Here is a 25,398-nt window from a genome sequence, read left to right on the forward strand (position 1 = left end):
GGGTAATTGTAAAAAGTGGGTGAAGTACTAACACACATAAGTGATAAAGATTGATACCAACCTCCAGTCCAGTGTAAGCATAGGTAGGCATCCTTTTTTATACATAGTGAAGTTTGATAAATATGAGATGCACAGATCAATAGGTCACTACAGTGACAATCTAACTCCTTCACATAAAAGCTACTGAGTATTCATGACTAGAATTCAGTTAAGAGAAAACAGAACAGTCTTGGGCAAAATCACGACTTGAAAACAGTTTGTTATGAAAGTGTGTTTTATGAAGGTATGTTAGGGATTATTCATCAGACAGCATATGGGGTACAACTGACTAAAGTTAACTAGTGGAGAACTGACTAGTCAAAGCAGAAAGAAAAAGATTCACAAGGGCTTACTATTTTCGAAAAAGAATGCTATCCACCTGTTCCCAAGTCTGAGTTCATCTAATGTTGGAGCAAATAGGTGCACAATTGTGGTTACTCTTCTCAACCTAAGACTTGCTAACAGAGAGCAAAGAAACAACACTATACTCTGCTTCTATTTTTAATCTTCAGGTAGAGACATAGACACATAGACGCAGAGAGAGAGAGAGAGAGAGAGAGGGAGAGAGAGAGCCCTAAAGCTTCCTTCCCTGTGGAGGGGTCAGGCTCGAATTCGGGTCATACACATGGCAGAGCAGCACAACACCCAATTGACTTTTCTCACGGACCCCAAATCCTAGAGTCGGAAAATACTTGAAGCATCTTAAGCTAGGTTAACAAGAACACAGGGCTGAACTGAGCAACTGGAACCCTGTCACCAGTCTAACCAAGTAGGTTTTTAGAAAAACTAAATTATATAATGACTTCAACTACCTAGGACAAATCTTCAGGCCTTTCTTTCAGCATGGTAATGCTGGCCGTCAAACTCAGTACCCTCTGATCTGCTGGTTCCTAACAAAGCTTGCTAAAGATCTTCAGACTCTGGGATCATAGTGGATTTCTTGTGAAGAGATTGCAGTGAAAAGGCCGTTGGAGAAACAGGTCTTGATTCTGGTATATGCTCCATTCTATATTTTTCGATGTAGGGTGAAGCTACTTCCCAAACCTGAAAAACAAGGGCAAAAACGGTCAAAATGTTGATGACATTGTTTCTAAATCAGCTTTATCTCAAGTCAAATGTGCTGGAGTAGACTGAATAGACTGGTGGTGGTGGTGGTGGTGGTGGTGGCGGCAGTGGCTCCATTTATGCAGTCACCTACCAACCTATCTCTCTCAAGCATAACAGCATAAATCAAGGTCTTAGCGTTGGTTTACAGCTGCTTGGTCTGTCTGTCACTATAGTATCTTGAGATGTGTTGGGTTGCTGGGGAAGCCGTGATGTATTTTTCTGTTTTCCTATGCAAAACGCACCACGACTTTTATGATGCCCTGTATATATATACCAGGGCTCCACACCTGTGTGGTTCTACAGCTCCCACCAGACTCTCCCCCATTTTTCCAGATACAGAATGAGAGACAGAGAGACCACAGCACTGTTCCACTATTTATGCAGTCACCCCTCTGCACGGTACTCTCGTGGGGTTCCTGGGGGCTTAAACCCTAGTCCTCTCAACGAAAGAGTGTACACTCTACCAGTGACCTATCCCCGGGCTCCCAAAAATGGATTCTCCCAAAGGCCAATGTCTCACATGCCTATCTACCACCACCAAGGATGGCAGCCAGCGAGGGTCCTCCTCAGGTTTTGTTTCCCGTCCCGCCTCATGCAGCCCCTGGACCAGGTGCTGGTGCCTGGGTTTTTTTCTCATTCTCTTCTGAGAGAAAACACTCTTGGTGAAGGAGAACCAGGAAACTTCCAGCTTTCATCTAATTTTTCTCCCCATAAAAAAATTCCATTTAAAAGTCATTTCCTCTGGGAAATGTTATGCATGTACAAACTATTGTATTTACTGTCGAATGTAAAATATTAATTCCCCGACAAAGAAATTAAAAAAAAAGTCATTTCCGTGGAGCCTGGAGGTGGTGCAGCCAGTTGACAGTCCATGCTACAAAGTGCAGGGACCCAGCTGCAAGCACCAGGGTCCCACCCACAGTGGGGGGAGCGTCTCCAGCTTCACAAGTGCCTCTCTGTCTCTCTCCATCTCTAACCCCCCTCCCTTTGGTTTCTTTCTCTGTCCAAGAAAAAAAAACCAAAAAGATTTTTTAAATTCATTTCTGCTTCTGACCCGTATGCATTCCATGCAGGTCCAACTGGAGGTACTTAATGCTTAGCACATAGCTCCTTTTTTTTACTTTATTTTTTTATATTTATTTATTTATTCCCTTTTGTTATCCTTCTTGTTTTATTGTTGTAGTTATTATTGATGTCATTGTTGTTGGCTAGGACAGAGAGAAAAGGAAAGAGGAGGGGAAGACAGAAGGGGGAGAGAAAGACAGACACCTGCAGACTTGCTTCACTGCCCGTGAAACGACTCCCCTGCATGTGGAGAGCCGGGGGCTCGAACCGGGATCCTTAACGCCGGTCCTTGCATTTTGCACCACCTGTGCCTAACCCGCTGCACTACCGCCCGACTCCCGGCACATAGCTTCTTAATGGCCTTACAAGCTCCGTAAGTGTCTATTTATTCACTTCCAATGGACAGCCAGGAGACAAAAGAATAAGGCAGTGCTTCCGCATTTAACTTCCCCAAATGAGCCCCAAACCAAGAGACTCCACCAAGTAGCCGCTTACCTTCTGCTCTACCAGCAGCCTGTGGGCAGCCTCTATATCCGGGGCCATGAAGCGGTCTTTGATCCACGGCCTGCAGAGAGAGCACAGCAAACCATCAACCAGACGTGGAGCCCAGCTCGGGCTCCCACTTGTGCAGCAGTGCTATCTGCAGGCAGCCCTCGGCTTTACCTCACAACAGAGCGCACCAGGTCGTACACCTTCTCCAGCGGAGTGGTCGTCTTCAAGGGGCGCAGAAACTCAATCCCCTGGCAGGCTGCGAGAAGCTCAATGGCCAGCACTAGGACGAGAAGTGCGGAGGGAGTCACGTGTGACTTCCTGCTTGAGGGGTACACGTCAATCAAAGACTCATTTACTTGTCACTCATTTGCTCCTGTAGTCTGATGTGTCAGCTATTCCACACCAAAGGGAATGACTGCACGGTTAAAAACACGTTGAGATTCTATAAAAGTAGACAGAGGAAACTGATCTTATCATCTTGATCACGGAGGTAAGTGGTGGATGAGAAGAGGGAGAGAAGGAGAAACAGCCAAGCACCTTGCCAGCACCTCTGCATCTCGTCTGGTGCCACTCCTGTGTTGGATAGTCTGCCAGCTCCCCCCGGCTTAAACACCAGTATGTCTGTATGAGATTAGTTTGATCCCACTCAAAGCTGCGGTCTATTTACATAAATCACTTTTACATTTACATAATGCATCACCTTCCCTCCAGGGTTGGTGGTTCAGTGGTTGAATTCTCGCCTGCTCCGCCCCCTCTCCTTGTCACACCCCGATTTTCACCAGTCACTTTTCTCTCCACCCTCTCTATGTCACATCCTGTTCACACCCTACTTGGCAAGTATATATAAAGACAACATTGTTCGTTTTAGTTTAGTTTTTAGTTTAGCTTAGCTCGGCTTGGATTGTGCTGCGTCCTACATGAATAAAGAGGTACTGCGTACAGCTCAACCATGAGTCCCGGGTCGTCTGTCTCCACTCACGAAGCCAGCCCGACACTCCTGGTGCCCTCACATGGTGCCCAGGCTGCGCCCGGCATGTGCATGGTGAGGGCACGTGCTCCTGGGCGGGCTGCCTCCCTAAGTGGGGTGTGGGGAAGCATATTCCAAAATGGAGGCCTGTGAACACACTTGCTTCATTTCTCTTTCCCTTTCCTCAAATCCTCACCATTTATTTTCTTCCTTCATACTTGATCTGTCGAGTGTGAATGTTTCCTTATTCCTTTCTCCAAAAAGGCAATGGAGAAAATTGGGCCGGGGAGACACTGAGTGCATGCCCCTCTACCGCATAAAATAGACTGGCAAACTGAAAGCAAGCAAGCAAACACAACCAGACAAATCAAACTCAGCTGAACTGGCTTGGCCAGCAGGTGTGCTCCACAGTGTCCATCAAGCTTCCACATCACCTGCAAGGCCTGTCCGGGTGAGACTGTCCTGCTCTCCGAATAGGCGTGAAAATAAATTAACACAGATAACATGTCTGCTCAACAGGTCTGGGGCAGTGGCTGAGAATCAGTCTTTCTTTCTCTCTCTTTTTCTCTTTTTTAATTTAAAAAACATTTTATTTATGTATTTAGAGAGAGAAATTGAGAAGGGAGAGTGAGATAAAGAGAAAGATATCTGCAGACCTGCTTCATTTGAGAAGCCTTGCCCTTGTAGGGGGCTTGAACCTGGGTCTTTGTGAACTATAATGTGTGTGCTCAACCAGATGCATTACCACCTGGGACCCTTTCTTTCTTTCTTCCTTCCTTCCTTCCTTCCTTCCTTTCTTTCTCTTTCCTTTTCCCCCTCCCTCCTCCCCCTCCTCCTACACTTCTTATTGCCACCAGGATTATCACTTGGCCTCACAATCAATCCATCACTCTCAATGGCCGTTTTTCTCTCTCTCCCTCTTATTATTATTATTTTTTTTTTTTCATTTTGACAGAAATAGAGAAATGGAGAGGAAAAGGGCAGATGGAGAGGGAGAGAGGAAGAGGAATGCCTACAGCCCTGCTTCTCCACTCATGAAACTTCTTCCCACCTGTAGGGGACCAGGGGCTTAGACCGGGCTCCTGCACTTGGTAATGTGTCTGTTTTGCCAGGTGAGTCACCACCTGGCCTGTGAATCTGCCTGTCTAACAGGTTCCCCGGTGATGCTGCGACCCCCGAGGATTCCACAGGTCGAGGATCTTTCCAGAGAGGAGGAGCCTGGCTTACCTTGCTCCACATGCTCGATAACACGGAGGGCCTTCCTTGCTGCCCATCCTCCCATGGACACGTGGTCCTCTGTGGCAGCACTGGTGGAGAGAGAGTCCACAGACGAGGGGTGGCACAGAGCCTTGCTCTCTGAAACTGCAAGAGCCAGGCTAAGGTTAGTAAGCTCCTAACAGGAAAAACCCCACAGCTGGCGTAATTTCCTAGTGTGCACCCACGCCCTCTGTCCAGGAGCTCTCGGTCATTCCTCAGGCATCAGATGTCCCCACAGCATTTTCTGGAAAGGAAGAGGTCTCTCCCCAAAAAAGAAGGTCGCTAAATGTTGGAGTTCTGTGATAAGACCAAGGTGTGAAGCTGAGAACTCTCAGATCACAAAGCGGCAAACCCTGGAAGCACTGAGCATACCAGGGGGACTAGAGGAACTGGCGATGTCACCAGAGATGCAGGATTTTAGAATGCAGGTGTGACAGTGGGGATCTGAGTCTGGACCCACGATCTTGAGCAAGAAAACTGAGCAGTTTGGGCCGATTAATACTGAGATATTTTAGGGCTGGCTGGTGGTGCTCCTGGCTAAGCACACAAGTTACAGTCATGAGATATGCAGATGTAGGTTTAATCAAGCTGCCAGAGGTATCTTGGGGAGGTATAAAGACTGGAATCTTTCAAACTGCTCCGTCTTACATCAATGTAAATGCTGAGTTTACATAAATGTAAATTCAGTTGGGGCCAGAGATTCTGAGGTTCTAATAAATTCCCAGCTAATCATTGTATTGCTTGGTTTGAGGACCACACTTCAAGTAGCAAGGATCTAGAGTACAGTTCTTTCTCCCTTACTTCAGAAGTTAGGAAGGATCACACTCAGAGAGTACTCCCCTTCCCACCACCCCCCACCCCACCCCACACATTTTTGATGCTTGAGAATCACTCTGAGTGAAGCGTCTATTGCTTTCTGTGTTGTAAAGGATTCTGAGACAATCTTGCTAGACACTTCCAGACTTCTGCACTGCACGTCCCAAGTCCTGGGACCCTGAATCTGCCCTGCTATCTGAATAAGCAGACTGTGTTGAGGCTCATTCAGAAAGGCCCCCAGTCTATAAGTGCTCTTCCCCCAAAGAAACACGGTAGTTCCACTGTTATGAAAGTAGCCTCAACAACTTCAACCGGAGTTAGGAGTTAGAGCAGCTAAGCACAGAGAAGTGAGCCTTCTCACACTCTGTGATATTCTACAGAAATTAATGACTTCCACCCAAGCCCACACTAGGTGTTAATGCGAAGTTACTGTCTTTCAAAATGGTGTTTTACAAGGAGCTAAGTCAACAAATAGAAGATACTGATCAGAGGAAAAGACAGCCCAGTGACTCTGTTAGTTATTTGTGTTGAGTTTTTGTGTGACTCTTAGGTGAGAGGAACTAGGGGTAATACTAGCAGTCAACTGACAGCTAATATTTGCTTAGTGCTTATCACGTGCCAGGCACACGGATTCATTTACTTCTCAGAGCAACTCCATTAGGTAGATTTACCATCCTTGTGTCACAGAGGCCAACAGGATTAAGAAACTTGCTCCATGTCACACTGTTGGCTAATGATGGCACCAAGATTCAGACCTAGAGTTTACGTTCTTAACTTAGCATCATGCTATTCTGCCATTTGGGTAAGTCTGCCAGAAAAAAAAAAAAAGCTAGATGTAAAGTTAAATGCGACTTTTAATTTCTTAAAAAATAGGGTAAGGAGACAGTAGAGCCCTGGCCCCACATAGGAGCTGCAAGTATGTTGAAGTGATGCCTTGCTGTCTCTCTCCCTCTTCCCTCGACCTCAAGTATGAATGATAGAAAGACTGGAGGAGGTTGGGAGGGTATAACAGTGGATAATGTACAGGACTCCCAGGCATGGGGATTCCAAGTTTGACTCACAGCACAGCACGTGCCAGTGTGATGGCCTGGTTCTCTTTCTCGCTTTTCTTTCTTTCTTTCTTTCTTTCTTTCTTTCTTTCTTTCTTTCTTTCTCTTTTTAATTTATAAAAAGGTCTTTCTCTCCTTCTTTTCCTCTCTCTCATAAATAAATACATTTTTTTTTCAGAGAGCTATTGAGAGCAGGAGGAGAAGACCAGAGAGGAAGAGAGAAAGATAGACACCTGTAGACCTGCTTCACCTCCTGTGAAGCGACCCCTGCAGGTGGGGAGCCGGGGTGGGGGGGGCTTGAACCAGGATCCTTGAGCAGGACCTTGTGCTTTGTACTATGTGTGCTTAACCCAGTACACAACCGCTTGACACCCCTAAATAAATAAATCATTTTTAAAAAATTGAGTCAGTAGTTGCTTGTGTCACACATGCACAAAGTCCTTGGCTCATAAATGTAATCAATTAATTAATTGACTAATTTTACTAGACAGAGAATCCAGAGCATCACTACGAATTCCATGTCAGATGAAACTTGCCAGCATGCACGTTCTGCCCTCCACTGCCAATCGAAGTCACTAAACTTGAATTTTAGATAAAAACCAATGTTATACTCTAGACATGTCTCCAACAAGTCATTTTAACTGGAATCCTGCATTTATCTTTGTTGACTTTGGCAATCTGATTTTAGAATCAAATATAGATGACTATGAGATCCAAATGAATTGAAGAGCAAAGATTTGTGGACCAAATGCCTGGTTTTGAGTTCCACTCTGCTTCTTACTAGGGCTATGCAATGTTGAGTAAGTCACCTAACTTCTCAGAACTTCAGCCCTGCATCAGCAAAATGTCTGCATCAGAGCAATTAGTAAGTGCAAATTACTGAATGCTTTCAACATTTTATTTTCTCCTCCTCCTCCTCCTCCTGCTCTCTCTCTCTCTCTCTCTTTGCCTCCAGGGTTATTGCTGGGGCTCGGTGCCTGCACTACAAATCCACTGCTCCTGGCAGCCATTTTTTCCATTTTGTTAGATAGGACCGAGAAAAATTGAGAGAAAAGGCAGAGATAGAGAGGGAGGAGAGAAAGACAGACATCTGCAGACCTGCTTCACTGCTTTTGAAGTGACCCCCCTGCAGGTGGGGAGCCAGGGTCTCAAACCCAAATCCTTAAGCTTTGTCCTATGTGCATTTAACCAGGTGCACCACAACGCAGAGCCCTTTCAGCATTTCTGCTATGCCACGTCCTATTATAATTTCCTGTTTGTCTGTGTTTTATAGTCTTGAGCCAGAAATTAACTATTTTGAAGTTTGATTTGCATAAAGGATACCTTAATTTGTATAAGTAAATGTGTGTGTTATAAGCATATCTTCTGCTGTCAGTAGCAGTTATACCTAATAAAATGTATATAAAGTTTTTTCATGCAGGTTGGTTAAAATCCCACCATTCTATAAATATCTTTGTCATTTCTGACAATCTTCAAATTGAGATTAGGGAATAAGCTATCAACATAAACTTCATATTCAATGTCAAATTGCTTTCTACAGAGAATGACGGAAACCATGTTTATTTAGAACTTCATTACTGTAGGATGATGTTTTAGTATAACTCTGTTTTCTAGGGAGTTGGGAAGTAGCACAGCAGGTTAAGTGCACATGGCACAATGCACAAGGACCAGCATAAGGATCCCGGTTCGAACCCCCAGCTCCCCACCTGCAGGGGAGTCGCTTCACAGGCGGTGAAGCAGGTCTGCAGGTGTCTATCTTTCTCTCCCCTCTCTGTCTTCCCCTCTTCTCTCCATTTCTCTCCGTCCTGTCCAACAACAACGACATCAGCAACAACAACAATAATAACTACAACAATTAAAAAAAAGTCAACAAGGACAAACAAAGGGAATAAATAAATAAATATTAATAAAAAAGATGTTTTCTCAAAAGTAAAGAGATAGTCTACTGCATTTGTATGGAGAGAAGTAGAAGGCAAACGGAGGTGGTGAAAAAGTTAGCTTGCATTTAAAGACAGAATTTGATACTCTGAGGAGAAGTGGAAGGGGCCATGTCCCTTTGGTAGACAGGCTTGTGTCTGGGACAGGGGCTGGATCCTTACCCAGGGCTGCGGCTGTGCAGTGGGCTATCATGAATCCAGAGTTCAGACCACCTTCAGCCACCAGGAAGGCGGGCAGCTCGCTGAGGGAGGGGTTACAGAGCCTTTCAATCCTTCTCTCACTGATGGCAGCAAGTTCATGGACGCCGATGGCCAAAAAGTCCAGGGCCTAAAAGAGTGTCTTAATTTAGTTAGCTGATACTGGAATACACTTTCAGGGGCGTAAGAAGGTGGAAAAAGCTTACTTTGGCTGGGTATTCGCCATGGAAGTTTCCTCCAGAAATGGTCTCTCCTCTGCTGGCAAACACCATCTTTCCAAGCAGGTTAAGGGTTGTAGATAACATTTCTCAGGTACTTTAACTGGAGTACCTCTTACCTCAGACTTATTTTTAATACTGAGTTGACGTTCCTTGGACATAAATGCAGAGTAGGAGAAGAGTTTTTCCACAAGCATTTGTTGACATAGAGAGATATAGAAGCAATAATAATAGTGGAGGAAGAGGGGGAGGAAGGGGAGGAGGGAGAAGAGGAAAAGAAAAACCCTTGTAAACTCGAATTTGGGATGGGAAGCAAAGAAACCATAGAACCATAGAATGATGTCTGTTTCTGAGGTTAGAGATCCTCAAGAATAAGTACGCTATTACTGTATTCATCTGGTGCTCAGTACTTGTTTTTCTTTCTTTTTTTTATTTTGATTATCCTGTAACTAAAAGCAGAGGCCAGATACCACTTGAAACATGAATTTGATTTTCTCGGTGAGCACAGTGAGTTTGTGCTCTGTTGGTATGCATGAGACCCCTTCTGTTTCATTTGGTTTAAATCCCCCCTGCTTAACACTATTCTATTTACATAACCACTTCATTCTATTTACATAACCGCTGTTAACAAGTTCCACCCTCCCTCCAGGGCATTTGTGGTTCAGTGATAGGATTCTCGCCTAATCTGCCCCCTCTTTGTCACACTCTGATTTTCACCAGTCACTTTTCTCTCCACCCTCTCTATGTCACATCCTGTTTCCACCTTACTTGGCAAGTATATATAAAGACAGCATTGTGAGTTTTACAGTACTGTACTTGAGTTTAGCTTAGCTCGTCTTAGATTGGGCTGCGTCCTGCATGAATAAAGAGATACTGCCTACAGCTCAACCATGAGTCCCCTGGTCGTCTGTTACCGGCCCGTGAAGCCAGCCCGGCGAAAACAAGCTAGCCCGTCGAAAACAACAGTGCTCCATAGAAGATATCTATCTTCCAAATGAAAGACTTGACTTAGGAACACTGGCCAAATCGGGAACAGTCAATACTGGGAAACTTTGCAAACTCTGTGCAATGACCCAATGCTGGTCGTCACAGAAATGACAGTCAGCAGTTCCTCACAAAGCCTTTTAAATAGAAAGCGACCCAGGACTAGGGAGATAGTGATGAGACAAAAACATTGCTGAGGAACCCCACTGCCAAATTCCAGGCACTAAAAAGCTCTTATGAGGAATCTTAAGGGTTGTGAAGCCCAGCTGCTCATTCAGGTGTGCAGCTGCCAGGACTGTTAATTCAGCACTTTCTATGATGTTAGGAACTGAGGTTGGGGGGCCAGGCGGTGACCCACCTGGTTAAGTGCACACATTACAGTGCACAAGGACCTGGGTTTAAGCCCCTGGTCCCCACCTGCAGGGGGAAGGCTTCATAAGCAGTGAAGCAGGGCTGCAGGGGTCTCTCTGTCTCTCTCCATCTATATCTCCCCCACCCCTCTCAATTTCTCTCTGTCTCTAGCCAATAATAATAAATAAAAAACAACTAATAAAAAAACTGAGGTTGACACCACATAAAAAATATATTCCTAAGAATTTCAATAGTTTGCAAAGACAGTATTAATTATCTCTGTGAAGAATCAGCGATTCCTGGCTGACCTCTTCACCTTCCAGGGGAAGCTAAGCCATCACAAAACAAACCATTGCAAAAACAAGATGGCACCGAGATATTCGTATGAAAAAGTGGAGATTCGTTTTGCTGTTCTCTGTACAAACATGGAAAGACCAATTCTGTAAAATTGTATGAGAAATAAAGACTCAAGAAAGGGAAAGCTATAACTATTTCACCAATACTTGTAAAAAAATTACTTAACTTTTAATTTTTTTATATTTATTTATTTTCCCTTTTGTTGCCCTTGTGTTTTTTTATATTGTTGTAGTTATTATTGTTGTGGTTATTGATGTCATTGTTGTTAGATAGGACAGAGAGAAGTGGAGAGAGGAGGGGAAGACAGAGAGGGGGAGAGAAAGACAGACACCTGCAGACCTGCTTCACCACCTGTGAAGCGACTCCCCTGCAGGTGGGGAGCCGGGGGCTCGAACCGGGATCCCTGCGCTTCGTACCACATGAACTTAACCTGCTGTGCTACCGCCCAACTCCTCTAAAATTAATTATTAATGAAAGAGAGGTGAGATAGAAAACTACATCATCACTCTGGCATATGTGATGCCAGGGATTGAACTCAGGACCTTATGCTGAAGAAGACAACATTACCCACTGCACCACCTCCCAGGATACTCACTGATACTTTGATGTTAGAAGGTTGTCTCCCAGCAACTGGGGAAATGATTGGTAGAGTGCTGAATTTGCATCCCTAAGGCTCCTGGTTCAATCCCTGACACCACAAATGCCAGAGTAATGCTCTTGCTTATTCTCTCCCTCTCTGCCTCACATGAAACCCTCTCATGTGTAACAGATAAATCTTAAAAATATTGCTTTATGGGGTGTAGACAGCATAATAGTTATGCAAAGAGACTCTTATGCCTGAGGCTCCAAAGTCTCAGGTTCAAGCCTCTTTACACACCATAAGCAAAAGCTGATCAGTATTCTAGCGAAAAGAGAAAAACAAACAAACAAAAAATAATTGCTTTATATTTAACACTGTGGTACCACTAAGACCAGAAAGGCTGGCACTTGTGACAGAGGGCTTCATCTTTTCACCAGAAGACTCTGCAGTGGGTTTAGAGTAAAAGTCTTCCTGAAACCTCTCATCCAGCACTGGAAATACCTTCTTTAATTTTTATTGAATTATTATTATTATTATATTTTTGCCTCCAGTTGCTGGAGCTTGGTGCTGGCACTATAAACCCACCATTCCTGGTGGCCATTCCCCATCCCCATCATTTTATTTGATAGGACAGAGAGAAGTTGAGAGGGGAAAGCGAGATAGAAAGAGACCTGGAGACCTGCTTCGCCAGTTGTGAAGCGTCCCCCTGCGGGTGGGGAGTGGCGGCTTGAACCCGGCTCCTTGTGCATTGTAATGTGCACACTCAACCAGGTGTGCCACCGCCTGGCCCCAATCCTTTCATTTTTAGTGGGTGAAATTTGAAAACACAACGTGTTAGACTCCAAGCCCGAGATTAAGTTCACAGACCTGTCACTTGTTAGCTCCCACCTGGAGAACATTACTTAATCCCTGAGCCAAGGTGCTCCGACTGTGAGACAGTAGAGATGTCAGAACAATCACTTCAGCCAATCTTCAAATTACTAAGTGGGCCTCTATCATTACAGCTTAGTAGATAGTCAAAAGATACAGGATTATCTGTGGCACTGTTGAGTTCTGTGGTAATGATCGTCTTCACAAAAGCTATTGTATCATTTGCTATACCATGGATCTAAAATACAAGAAGAAATGAGTTACTATATAGATGACATAGTGACTGTCACATAGAATCACACAGATTTTGGGCCAGCAAAACTCTCACTTAGTGCTTTGTCATGTGTATAACCCAAGTAGCCTGACCCCTGCGGAAAGAAGCCTCAGTCCTTTTGTTTCTTTTCTCTCAGCCTTCTTGTCTCTGTCAAAAATATATACATATATATGGACTTTTAAACTGAGATTTTTTTTATTGTAGAGTGCACTTGCCAATTATTCCATATATATATATTATTTTTTAAAGGTTTTATTTATTTATGAGAAAGATAGGCGGAGAGAGAAAGAACCAGAACCAGACATCACTCTGGCACATGTGCTGCCGGGGATCGAACTCGGGACCTCACGCTTGAGAGTCTAAAGCTTTATCACTGCACCACCTCCCAGACCACTTTATTTTATTTTTTTTTACCAGAGCACTGCTCAGCTCTGGTTTAATGGTGGTGTCAGGGGTTGAACCTGGAACTTGAGAGCCTCAGGCTTGAGAGTCTCTTTGCATAACCATTATGCTGTGTACCCCTCATAAATGTTTCCAGTCTGCTGGAAAAGAGCTAACACATGAGTCACAGCATCAGCAAAACAAGATGCGGAAAGGGAACACAGGTGATTTGCATTTCATTTGACTACAAGTCTCCCAGAACCATTTACGGTATGTTGACCTACAAAATGCTTATGCATCTGAATTTGGCAGGACTTTGCTGTGAACTCCCATGGTAGACTGGTTCAAGTTCTACCTAACAGGGAGAACCAGTAAAATCTATTAACTCCTTAGGATGCTATTACTCAGAGCATCTGGGCAACTTCTTTTTGTGTTCCAGCCCAACAACTTGGAAAGAAAAGAAAGCTTCAGGCTGCTCGTTACCTGTGGACAGCAGCGTAAGGTATATGCGTCCTGAACACGATCACAGAACCGGTGACTTTCTATGGGAGAGGTGGACAGGGGATATATTAATTACCCTTTTCACAAACCACCAAACTAAATAAGCTCACTGGTTGACATGCCCAGACCTGCTATTTCAGATGGGTGGTGATCTGAGTCCAAGAGCGACCGAAACCGAAAAGCAACTTCAATTTGTCCAGGATGAGGACGGACAGCATGAATGTCTAAATTGGATAAAGAGAAAAAATGATAAAGAGAAAAAAGAATGAGCTGTTCTTATATTAGAATGAACTGCCATCCATGGCCCAGGGCTATTCGTGGTGCTATCACAAATATTCAAGTGCAAATCTTCCGAGAATTAAACTCCAAACACCAAACCTACCCTACAAAGATTTAAACTCATAATGGAAGAGATCACTACAGTGGTTTGATTCAACTAAGTCATTTTTAGAGATTGTATGTATTAAAAATGTCACTCAGTACATACATTAAGAAGTATGGAGGTTTTTTTTTTAATGTGGCACCAGGAAATTCATTGAGGACTTCAAACATACTCGTGAGTTACCTGCCCAATGTTTTACTCTTCCTTTCTTCCTTTCTTCCTTCCTTTCTTCCTTTCTTTCTTTCTTTCTTTCTTTCTTTCTTTCTTTCTTTCTTTCTTTCTTTCTTTCTTTCTTTCTTGCCTCCAGGGTTATTGCTGGGCTCGGTGCCTGCACTGTGAATCCACTGCTCCTGGAGGCCATTTTCCCCCCTTTTGTTGCCCTTGTTGTTGTAGCCTCGTTGTGATTATTATTGTTGTTGTTGATGCAATTCGTTGTTGGACAGGACAGAGAGACATGGAGAGAGGAGGGGAAGACAGAGAGGGGGAGAGAAAGACAGACACCTGCAGACCTGCTTCACCGCCTGTGAAATGATTCCCCTGCAGGTGGGGAGCCGGAGACTCGAACCGGGATCCTTACGCCGGTCCTTGCTCTTTGTGCCACGTGGGCTTAACCCACTGCGCTACCGCCCACCCCCCCACCAATGTTTTATGTTATTTTATGTTTTCCTTAGGGGGAGAAGAGAGACAGAGAAAGGAAAGACCATATCACAAACTTCACTGTGGAGTTCTTTTACTGCCGTCCATGCTGTTCCCATGTGGTGTTGGGGATCAAACCCAGCACATAATACAGGGAAAGGTATGTACTCTACTAAATGAGCCATCTTCTGGCTCTTAGGAGTCTTTCAACTTTCAGTGCACAGGACATGCATGCCCAAGGCTTCTGGTTCAATCTCTGGTGCCACCTGTACCAGGCTGGTGCTTTGACTTCTCTCTCTCTCAAAACTCTATTTCATATGAAGTAAATATGCTATTTAAAAAAAAAAAAATTCACCACTTCCTAGATAATCTACCAATTTTCCAGTCCTTCTCCGATTTTCAAATGGAGGCCAACCCCCATCCTAATTCTAAAACCCTAGGAACAGATCCCTGAGATAAGACATACATGGGTGTGAGACTTGGGTAATGTAGGGCGATCTGCTTAATCTCTGGCTCAGTGTCCTTGTTTAAAACATGGCTTCAAGGATCAAACATGGCCTAGTGTAGACAGCGCCAGCTGTCTTTAGTGGGTGTGTCACAGACGCTAGGAGTTTCTTCTCTCCTCCCATGCTGTCCACACACTTCCTCCAGCCCACACCACCAGCTCCAGATGCGCGATTAAGAGCCATGCCGACCTGTGTCAAAGGCTTTGGTGGTGCCCTTCAGCACCTCCAGGGTCAAGGCTGCCACAATGTCAGCCTGCCGAGCGATAGCACTGGCTCTCTCCACAGCTTCACAGCCCAGGGAGGTGATCATCTGCGTCCCGTTGATGAGCGCCAGACCCTGTGGGGCGGGGAGAAGTTTCCTACTGTGTGCGTTAGCATTCACTCACCCGGAGGAGTCGCAGGGAGTGGTGCTTCTTTAATCACCAGAGGATCAGTGCGGGGCCGTGTGGAACCCTCAGCACAGATCTGACTATGGCACGGCTGCTCGGTGATCTCACCTTGGAGGCAGCAGTGCTGACTTAGCTCTAGGTCTGGCCAAGTGGCTCACTTGGATACGAGGCTCTTTGCCACTGGTGTGATCCAGGTTTGAACCTGGCCCTCACTGCATTGAAGGAAGTTTCAGTGCTGTGTTTTCGAACATTCCCCCATTCATTCCTCTCTGTCTATACTTGAAAGGAAAAAAAAAAAACCTCTAACTTTTAATTATGTTGTATTTTTTTTTTCTTTAACTTCTCATCAAGACATCCTAAAATGTTTCTGGTCCAAGACTTTTCTTGGCATGAAAAATCCTAAGGAATCTTGGCTTAGAGAATCTTTCAGAGATCCTAATTTAAGTTTTTTTCCACTTTTTAAAAATACTTTTTTTATGTATTCATTTATTGGATAGAGACAGAGAAACCAAGATAGAAGAGAGAGAGAGAAAGAGAGAGAGAGAGGGAAGAGAGAGAGAGGGAAAGAGAGAGAGGAGAGAGAGAGGGAGAGAGAGAGAGGGAGAGAGAGGGAGGGAGAGAGAGGGAGAGAGAGAGGGAGGAGAGAGAGAGAGAGGGAGGAGAGAGAGAGAGAGGGAAAGAGAGAGAGGAGAGAGAGAGAGAGAGAGAGACTCCTATGCATTACTTTACCACTTGTGAATTTTTTTCCCTGCAGGTAGGGGCTTGAACCTAGGTCCTTGCACACTCTAACAGGTGTGCTCAACTGAGCACACCACCACTTGGCCCCCTAAAGTTTATGTTTTTAGGTGAGAAAATATCTTCCTAAACTTTTCAGATATGGAGACTCTTTTAAATGCCACTGGGAGTATTCTTTCTTCAGTGGCTAAGTATCGATAGATGTGTAAGCCACATTTATTTTAAGAAACCAGTGAGGATAACAGTAGCGCTGGAAGTGAATAGATATGTAACATATAGAATACGTAGCACAAAATAATGGTATATTCAGATGAACTAATCTCCCTTGAATGTCTTTACTTACTACTTTTTTTTTTTTTTTTTTTTTGGCTCCAGGGTTATCACTGGGGCTCAGTGCCTGCACTACGAATCCACTGCTCCCGGACGCCTTTCTTCCCATTTTCTTGCCCTTGTTGTTGTCCTTGATGTTGTTGTTGGATAGGACAGAGAGAAATTGAGAGAGGAAGGGAGACAGAGAGGGGGAGAGAAAGACCGCTTGAGAAGTGACCCCCCCCACAGGTGGGGAGCCAGGGCCTCGAACCGGGATCCTTAAGCCGGTCCTTGGGCTTTGCACCATGTGCGCTTAACCCGCTGTGCTACCACCTGACCCCCGACTTCACTTACTTCTTTTGGTTTCAAAACAATTGGCTTCAGTCCATGGGCTTCCAGGACCTGTAGAGTTTAAAAGATAAAAATAGGTATACAGTGAACTAATAGCCTACTTCTAGCTTCATGTGGAATCCAGTTAAAACAACAACAACAACAAAAAAAAAAAAACTTTTAAGTCCCAGAGGTCTGTCAGTGAAAGATGAGGCCAGCATGCACTGGCTCTGTTCAAGTCTGGTCTAGTCTCTGGTCTTCTGTACTTGTGCCTGAAAGCAGGCTGAGCGTTCAATGAAATTTTGTATTTAAAACAGCAACTCTAGCATCCAAGAAGCAGTCCTGAATTTGGGTTTCTAGTTTCTTTGGGTTGAGTTTCCCCTTGGGAAATTATTCTCCTACATATCTGAACTGTGCTAAGGCTTCTGTCTGTCTGTCCACACACACTCTCCTCCTCCCTGAGATTGACCTAAAATGTCCTCTACCCTTATATGACTCACTAATACTGAAAAAGCCTCGCTGCAGTGTCTCTTGTGTGTGTGTCCCCTCTGTGAGCACCCATGAAAGGGGACTGTGAGCCTAGTAGGTAGAGCCAGCATCTCAAGAGGAAACGGGCAGGAGAGGCTCCCAGTAGAAAGACGAGGGCAAGCAGTCACCAAGCTAAGGTCTCTCTAAGGAGGAGGGAGGACAGAGCCAGCAGCACCTCCCACGTGACTTCCCAGGTGTATCAGAGGCCCTCTCCTGTGCTCGATCTTTCCCAGGGGTGGGCCAGGGTAGGAGGACCGTGGCCCAGAGAAACTCAGTGGCAATTACAACAACTGTGTGGGAAGTGCTCCAGGTGGCGGCAAGTGGGAGGGTCTGTGGAGCACCATCGTCTCAGATGTCAGGAGAGCACAAAGAGGAGCAAAAGGCAGTTGGGCTGGGAGGGGGTCAGGCAGGGAATACAACAGAGAGAGAAATTCCCAGAGACCGTGCCAGGAGGTCTCTGCCTAGGTCCTTCGGCCTATAGTGAGTGCTGTAATGTAGAGCCCTGTGTGTGCAAAGCCACTTTCAGTTCAGACGGTCTCCAAAGCGCCACGGAGAGCACCACAGGCGGAGCCAGGGTACCCCGTGCTTGCTGTTGTGGAGGCGGCTTGGTAGGCGTGCTATTACTTCAGGAAATCATCAGGATGAGGCTGTGTGGAAGAAAGGTGATCTGAAGCTCAGATCCCCAGAAAGGCCATCTGTTCCCCAGCTTTCTTCCCCTGTGGTCCTCTGCTCCATTTGCTTAACTGTTTAGGAACCCTCCCAGCTTTTGATCCAAGATGGCACTTTAATTCGTTGGCTTGCTCTGATGGAATTCAGAAATGAGTGAGATAAACAATCAGCAAAGCTTTATAAAAACTGAGCCTGGGAGTCGCGCAGTAGCGCAGCGGGTTAAGCGCAGGTGGCGCTAGGCACAAGGACCAGTGTAAGGATCCCGGTTCGAGCCCCCGGCTCCCCACCTGCAGGAGGATCACTTCCCAGGCGGTGAAACAGGACTGCAGGTGTCTATCTTTCTCTCCCCCTCTCTGTCTTCCCCTCCTCTCTCCATTTCTCTCTGTCCTATCCAACAACAATGAGATAAACAACAGCTACAACAATAAAACAACAAAGGCAACAAAAGGGAATAAATAAATAAATAAATATTAAAAACAAACAAATAAACAAACAAAAACCTGAGACTTTCTGATCAGGTTGGGAGGTGAGGCTCACAACTCTGCATGTCGGAGACCAGCAACAGAATAGACCTGTAACCATATGTGACCTTCCAGTAGTTCCAGCTGCAGGCTCGGTTCCTGGGCTTAACCTTGCACGTGCACCTTTTCACCAGAGTGGTGACCAAGTATAAGCAGCTGACAAGGGTCAGGAAGCTATGAGTCTGGCCTTAAAAAAGTGACTTCTAAGTTGAGTTTTCATTATCTACAAACAGGGGATCATGACGGCTCTCTCTCTCTGGACTGCTGTGAGGAGCCCCTGGCGTGAAGCAAACAACACACTCGCTGTCCGGCCGAGGGAAGTCGCCGCGGGCAGAAGGCAGAGTCTTACGTATTTGGCATCAGCCCAGCCACTCTTCGGAGACCACATCTTCCCTTCTCCAATCATCCCAAGAGCAAGATGTGAGAGCGGGGCAAGGTCTCCACTGGCACCAACGGTTCCTTTCTCGGGAACGTAGGGGAGGCAGGAGGCTGGAGAGAAGTGGGCGCAAGTTACAGCAGTGCTTCATCCTGGCTGCCCTCGTTAGGCAAGTGAGGCCACCCTCCTCCAGTGGGACCTGCTGACAGTAACACATTGTGCCTTCAATGTTGGGGAAAGACAATTCTTCAAAGACTGCTATGCTTTGAGGGCCTGGCTGAACTGCTAGAGAGAGGAAGGAAGGAAGGAAGGAAAGAAGGAAGGAAGGAAGGGGAAAGAGGGAAGAAGAGAGAATAAAATTAGGAAGGAAGAGCCTTTCCAGTAGCAAAGCCTTCAAAATACGCCTGCTCTAATTCGATCTAGAAATTTTAGCCATGTGTCTTAAAGAATGTTCACCAAATGACCTATCAAACTTAACATGTCACTTGTCTCCACAGTATGGGAACTCCCACGTGTGTTTTGTTCTGCACTCTGTCCAGTCCTGACTCTCTTTCCATTCCAGCATCCCTAAGAGTTCCCCAAGCCCTTGCTGAATACCTAGAATACTTATCTTTCTCAGTAGAAGGGTCCATGGCCTCCCAAGCTTTTCACATCGTATTTCCATGCTGAAATTAGTCTATCACAAGAGGTATGTACTAACGAGCTGAAGTGCATCATAGTCTGGCATATCTGAGTCTTTAATTTCTTTACATTTTACTTTTAATTTCTTTACATGTTTACTCTGCCTCTGTGAGAAGTTGCAGCTGTTACTGAAGTCTGGCAATTGTACCACTTGGGAAGGATCAAGATTTCAGATTCCCAGGTACCAGCCAAGACTACGGAACCAGTCTTTACGGTGGGTATCCTGGAATCATTATGTTTCCCGGAGGATTTGATTTAAATTCTCAGCAAAGGTGCTCTCCAGCCCTGAACTTGAAGGCAGATATAAGGGGCAGATTTGTCTGTTTTTTTTTATTATTATTATATTTAATTATTTTCTCTTTTGTTGCCCTTATTGTTTTTTATTGTTGTTATAGTTATTGTTGTTGTTATTGATGTCGTCATTGTTGGATAGGACAGAGAGAAATGGAGAGAGGAGGGAAAGACAGAGAGAGAGGGGGAGAAAGACAGACACCTGCAGACCTGCTTCACCGCCTGTGAAGCGACTCCCCTGCAGGTGGGGAGCCGGGGGGCTCGAACCGGGATCCTTACCCTGGTCCTTGCACTTCGCGCCGCCTGTGCTTAATCCGCTGCGCTACTGCCTGACTCCCTGTCTCAGTTTTAAGTATGCCACCTACCAAGGGAAGAGTGACCGATGTCGGGCTGAAGAGCGCAGGTGTCTCTGCCTCATTCCCTCCAAATCCACATCTCCCCAAGTCCTTTTCACACAAATCTCCATTATTCTATGCTTCTTATCTCAGCCAATCCCTCACCATGCCGCCCGTCAGTCAGCCTGTGGGACATGCCCAGCCTCAGTGAAGGACCAGTTCAAGCACCCGCCGCATTACCATTGAATACTTCGATCACTTGTTTGAGGGTTTCCAGGGAAATGCCACTGTATCCTTTGGCTAAGACATTGATCCTTAAAGCCAAGAGCATCCGACATCTTTCTGGGATGAGCGGCTTCCCAACACCTGGAAAACAGCTGATGTTCTCCTCAAGGAAGAAAAACGTTTTCCACCTCCCAGACACAGCCACCTCTCAGTTCTTTCTCCACTTCAGTCCGTCTTTCTAGCCTCTTTCTCCTCTTAACTCAGAGTGGACTATTCTCTTTCCCAACAGTCTTGCATCTGAAAGTCTCATTCTCCAGCCAAAGGCTAAATTCCAGTTCTTTCCTTCTTAGTTTCCCTTCCTGCAATGTTTTAGTGAGATCTGTCCAATCCCACCCTCCACAGACTCCTCAGCTCTGACTCCCCTGTAATCTGATGGCAGCTGGCTCTTGGATAATGATGATGATGATGATGATGGTAATGATGCTTTTTTTTTGCCAGAGCTATACCCTGGCTTATGGTAGGGCAGGGGACTGCTGAAATTCTGGTGCCTCAGGCATAGAAGTCTACCAGTGAAGCAATCTCCTTGGACTGGGAGCGGCTTCTTCTTTTTTTTTTTTTTTCTTTTTGGCATCCAGCGTTATCAATGGGGCTAGGACAGAGAAATCAAGAGAAGATGGGAAGACAGAGAGGGGGGAGAGAAAGACAGGCACCTGCAGACCTGCTTCACCGCCCACCCGTGAAACGACCCTCCTGCAGGTGGGGAGCCGGGGGCTCGAACCAGCATCCTTATGCTGGTCCCTGTGCTTTGCACCATGTGTGCTTAACCCTCTGCACTACCGCCCAGCCCCTGGGGAGCTGCTTCTTGACAGTCTGTCCCATTGCACCTGTCTCAGTCACCTCACCCCCCACCCTCCAGCCCAAGTTCTATTCTCTGAATGTGTACTCTCCTAGCAGGGTGGTACACATTCTCCTACTCCAAAACGATTATACTGCCTGGCCCATTCTTTTTGATTTTTTAAAAAAAATCTTAGTCTATTTTTATTGTTTATTTATTTTGCCTCTGGGAAATATTGCTGGGGCCCGGTGTCAGCACTCTGTAGCCACTGCTCCCAGAGGGCATTTTTCCCCTTGTATTTTATTGGATAGGACAGAGAGAAATTGAGGGAGGGAGAGGCAGAGAGGGAGAGAGAAAGACAGATACTTGCAGACCTGCTCAACCACTTGTGATGTGTCTCTGCTACAGGTGAGGGGAGGAGGTGGGTACACTTCCTGGCACTTAGTACTACGTGTGCTTGACTGCGTGCAACACTGTCCGGCACCCCCTGGCTCGCTTTTTTCCCCTGAAATTCAGCTGAAAGGTGATGTTGTCAGATACTTTCTGTTTTCCCTTCTTTCCTCCCTCACAGCAGAACTGGCACCCAGCCCTTGGACCGCCTTCACTGAATGTGACTGTTAAGAAGAGTTGGACTGTATGTGGCTTATGGAATTAGAGATCTCAGACACACCCAATGGCGGAATGATTTACCTGAAGAATGTGAGCGGACCAAGTTGACCTGGAGCTGTCTGAAAGAGGGAAGAAAAGAAAGTTCTCTTAGCAGCCTCAGAGTGAAAAAGTGTCCCCAGATGGTGAGTCCCCCCGTTTGTTGGGGACAGAGTGAATCAGTGCAACGTCTTGGAAGAAACCAGTAGGCCCGTGTTGCCAGCTCAGGTACAAGTGAGCCCAAGCCTCATCCACATAGTCGGAAATGGGACAAATGCTTGTCAGGAACTATTTCCTTTGATGCAAGAGGTCCTGCAGATGAGAGCAGGGGATGTGTGTGTTTGACGGGGAGGGTGGAAATCAAACTTACTCGAGCTTATCGATCGGAATCACGGTTCTAGCAAATTTCCCAAAACCTGTCGTAATGCCGTAAACCACTAGAATGACAAACAGATGTCATGAAGTCAGACAGGCCGTGGTCTGTGTCTTTCAAAGGATGAAACAAAGCCTGTTGGATATGAAGAGAAAGGGGTACCGGTTTTCTCTCTCACGATGCTGTCGATGACGTCCCTGGATGTCTGCACCTTCTTCTCAGCGGTCGGGGTGAGCTAAGAAACCGCCGGTCAGAGATGAGCATATGGAAGCCTCACCAGAGGGCACCCTCGTCGCCCCCCGCCCCCCCCCCCGCCGCCGCCTACCTTTATCTTGAAGTGCCCCTTGCCCAAGTTGACCAGGTCCTCTGTGGTCAGGCTGTCCCCATCTAAGGCGATGTACTGCGCACACACAGAATGACCTCGGTGGGTTTGAACGGTTAGTCGCTCTAACAAGAGGGAGGGACCTCAAGCAGGAACACCCCTTTGACACTGCAGCCATCTCATTACTGCTATGAAGCAGCAGGGCGAGTCAGGACAACTAGACGCAGCAGTCAGAAGCGCCCTTCTCCGAGACACATGCTGGATGAAACACTGTCCTGACCAGTGCTGTTTGCTCACAAGCTTTACCCACCCTGTTCCTCCTCACAGGCGGGGGACTGGATTATCTTGACAAAAAGGTGTCTTTCCGCTTACCTTTTCGGGTTCCCGGTATTTGCTGTATCTGAGGCCAGGTAAGGAAACATACTGGGGCATGTGGCCAGACCCAAGCCCCCTCCCTGGCAGGAGAAGCCCCCCGTGCAGACCAGCCAGCCTGCAGGCAAGGATACAGGTAAACCCCTTCTGGCTGCGACGGAATGAAGTCAGGAGACATGGCATCCCCTTCAATGACTGAAACAAGAATGCACAGAGGAGCCCTTCTAGATCATGACGCAGAGTCACACTGGGCGCTACTAGCAAGCCGAGAAAGGCTCTGTCCTGTGCCCCTGAACCCCTTGGAAAAGGCCGCTTTAAAATGACCACAGATGTGCTCAAGTGTTCTGAGCATCTTTACGGAACAGCAGGAGGCAGAGATGCGGGTCGTAGGCAAGACGGGACGGGGTGGGGCAGGTGGTGCACCTGGCAAAGCACACACATCACAAAGACCCGTAGCCTTGCCCAAGCTGCCCACACAGCAAGAAGACCTCATGAGTGGTAAAGCAGGGCTGCAGGTCTCTCTCTCTCTCTCTCTCTCTCTCTCCTTCCCCTCCTACCTCCCCCTCTCTCTTTATCTTCCTCTTCCCTTTCAATTTCTCTCTGGCTCTATCAAAAACAAACAAACGTATATATTTTTAATTTAAAACTGAGGGTGCCAGGTGGTGGCACACCCGTTAACTAAGTGCACATGTTACAGTGTACAAGGACCCAGGTTCAAGTCCCTGGTCCTCACCTGCAGGGGAAAAGCGTCACAAGTGATGAAAGAGGGCTGCAGGTGTCTCTCTGTCTCTCTCCCTCTATATCTTCCTCTCCCCTCTAAATTTCTGTCCCTATACAATAATAATAATAATAATAATAATAATAAAACAAATAAGTAAATTTTTAAAAGAAAGAAGGGGAGATCTGGAAATTCAAGATCATGAACTAGGTAGTTCGCTTAGTAGGGAGGTTCTGTCATACAAGTGGGAGGACTTGCGTCTGATTCCTAGCACATGAAATAATAATAATAATGAAAAAATAGTCACAACTCTATGGATGGTGGAGGAGTGGTGTTTTGTTCTCTGTCTGCCTGTCTGTCTGTATCTCTCATTAAGAGAAAGTTGAGGGTCTAGAGGCTGGGGGTGTGGGTCCGATTTAGAGTTCCATGCTTTGCATGTAGGGGCTCTTGGCTCAGTCCACAGCACCTGCCCCGTCCCAGACACACACCCATTCTAGATCTAACCCCAGCTTTATTTATATTTTTAAAAATATTTATTAATTATTTCCTTTTTGTTGCCCTTGTTTTTATTGTTGTTGTAGTTTTTATTGTTGTTGATGTCATCGTTGTTGGATAGGACAGAGAGAAATGGAGAGAGGGGGGGAGAGAAAGACAGACACCTGCAGACCTGATTCACCGCCTGTGAAGTGACTTCCCTTCAGGTGGGGAGCCGGGGGCTCGAACATTGGTCCTTGCGCTTTGCGCCACGTGCGTTTAACCCGCTGCGCCACCCGACTCCCTCAGCTTTATTTTAATTCCAAATTCCTTTAGGCCTCTCTGTACCACTGGCCTGAACTCTGGTGAGGTTTTTCTGGAGGACAAAGGAATCTTCAGAATGATTCAGTAGCTGCAAAGGGGACTCAGACCTGCCATCTGGAGTTGGGAGTCTCACCTTTGCCTCTTACTAGCTGCCTGGCTCGGTCCCTGCCTTCCTCCCTGCCTGCGCCAATCCTCTGTTGTCCCAAGATGGACATGACTCCTACATTCACCCTGGGACAGGTGGGTGGGGTGGGTGAGTGAGACCCTCAGACACACAGGGACCTGGTTCCTCCCTGCACCACGGGAGAGCCACAAAAGCAAAAACAAAGCCAAACAGACAACATCAAGCCCCAGTGGCAAGGCCAGATCACTTCAGCTCGGGCCACTCACCCACTTCCACGAACTCGTTGTCCTCCAGGGCCACGTCAAGCGGGTCCTCGTTGTCCAGCAGGCCCAGGCCCTTGCACCGGCGCACGAGGAAGTGGGCATCGTCCACCGAGGCGAAGCCCCCATTGTCCGGCTTGTTCTTGATGTAGCGCCGGATGGCCTCGCGGCCCAGCCAGCCCACGGTGAGCTGCGCGTCCCTGCAGGGCACTGCCAGCCACTCTCCGCGCACGTGCACCGTGTACCTGGGCATGCCGGCTGCGGCCTCGGCTGGGCCCCACAGTCAGCAGAGGCGGGAGCTTCCTCCTGGAGGGACTAGCAAGGTGTGAGCAGCGGGAAGGACAAGCTGGGGCCTTCCTAGCACGCCCCTCCCTCCGCTCTACTCGTCTGCGTGTGAGCAAATATTTACTGAGCGCCTCAGAGTGTCCTGCGTGCTTCCCTATGGAGTTAGGAGCAGGGCGGGGTGACAGGCAGGCCGGACCTGGCAGAAGGACCTGGGCTCTCCAGCACTGGGATCCTACCAGCCCTTGGCCCCTCTCTCCTGTGGGAATCCCAGTTCTCTCTCTCCCTCTCTCTCTCTCTCTCTCTCTCTCTC

The 25,398-nt window shown here is 46.6% G+C and overlaps 1 protein-coding gene across 1 annotated transcript; it reads right to left on the reverse strand.

The window, feature by feature from the left end:
* Window positions 1-256: 256 nt before the first annotated feature.
* HAL (histidine ammonia-lyase) lies at window positions 257-25,398 on the reverse strand. Its single transcript, XM_007523185.3, has 20 exons — window positions 24,810-25,398; window positions 23,038-23,098; window positions 22,904-22,931; window positions 22,535-22,609; window positions 22,372-22,444; window positions 22,207-22,273; window positions 21,882-21,919; window positions 20,372-20,497; window positions 18,798-18,937; window positions 16,755-16,802; window positions 15,157-15,304; window positions 13,572-13,667; window positions 13,426-13,484; window positions 12,445-12,525; window positions 9,134-9,199; window positions 8,892-9,057; window positions 4,898-5,032; window positions 2,875-2,983; window positions 2,707-2,776; window positions 257-1,083 (listed from the first exon to the last, which is right to left on the reverse strand). Exons 1-20 carry the CDS (start codon window positions 25,054-25,056, stop codon window positions 943-945), a joined length of 1,974 nt encoding a protein of 657 aa, XP_007523247.1. The 5' UTR covers window positions 25,057-25,398; the 3' UTR covers window positions 257-942.

Source organism: Erinaceus europaeus, chromosome 7 (assembly GCF_950295315.1).
Source record: "Erinaceus europaeus chromosome 7, mEriEur2.1, whole genome shotgun sequence".
Taxonomy (NCBI): Eukaryota; Metazoa; Chordata; class Mammalia; order Eulipotyphla; family Erinaceidae; genus Erinaceus; species Erinaceus europaeus.

What these genes read in the sequence shown, in the direction of transcription:
- HAL (XM_007523185.3), bottom strand. Translation starts at nt 25,056, where the DNA reads ATGCCCAGGTACACGGTGCACGTGCGCGGAGAGTGGCTGGCAGTGCCC. An exon ending in CATCGTGAGAGAGAAAACCG is followed by an intron (nt 22,274 to 22,371) that starts GTACCCCTTTCT and finishes TTGTCATTCTAG; the next exon opens with TGGTTTACGGCATTACGACA. An exon ending in CCACCCATCTGAAATAGCAG is followed by an intron (nt 13,485 to 13,571) that starts GTCTGGGCATGT and finishes CCTCTCCCATAG; the next exon opens with AAAGTCACCGGTTCTGTGAT.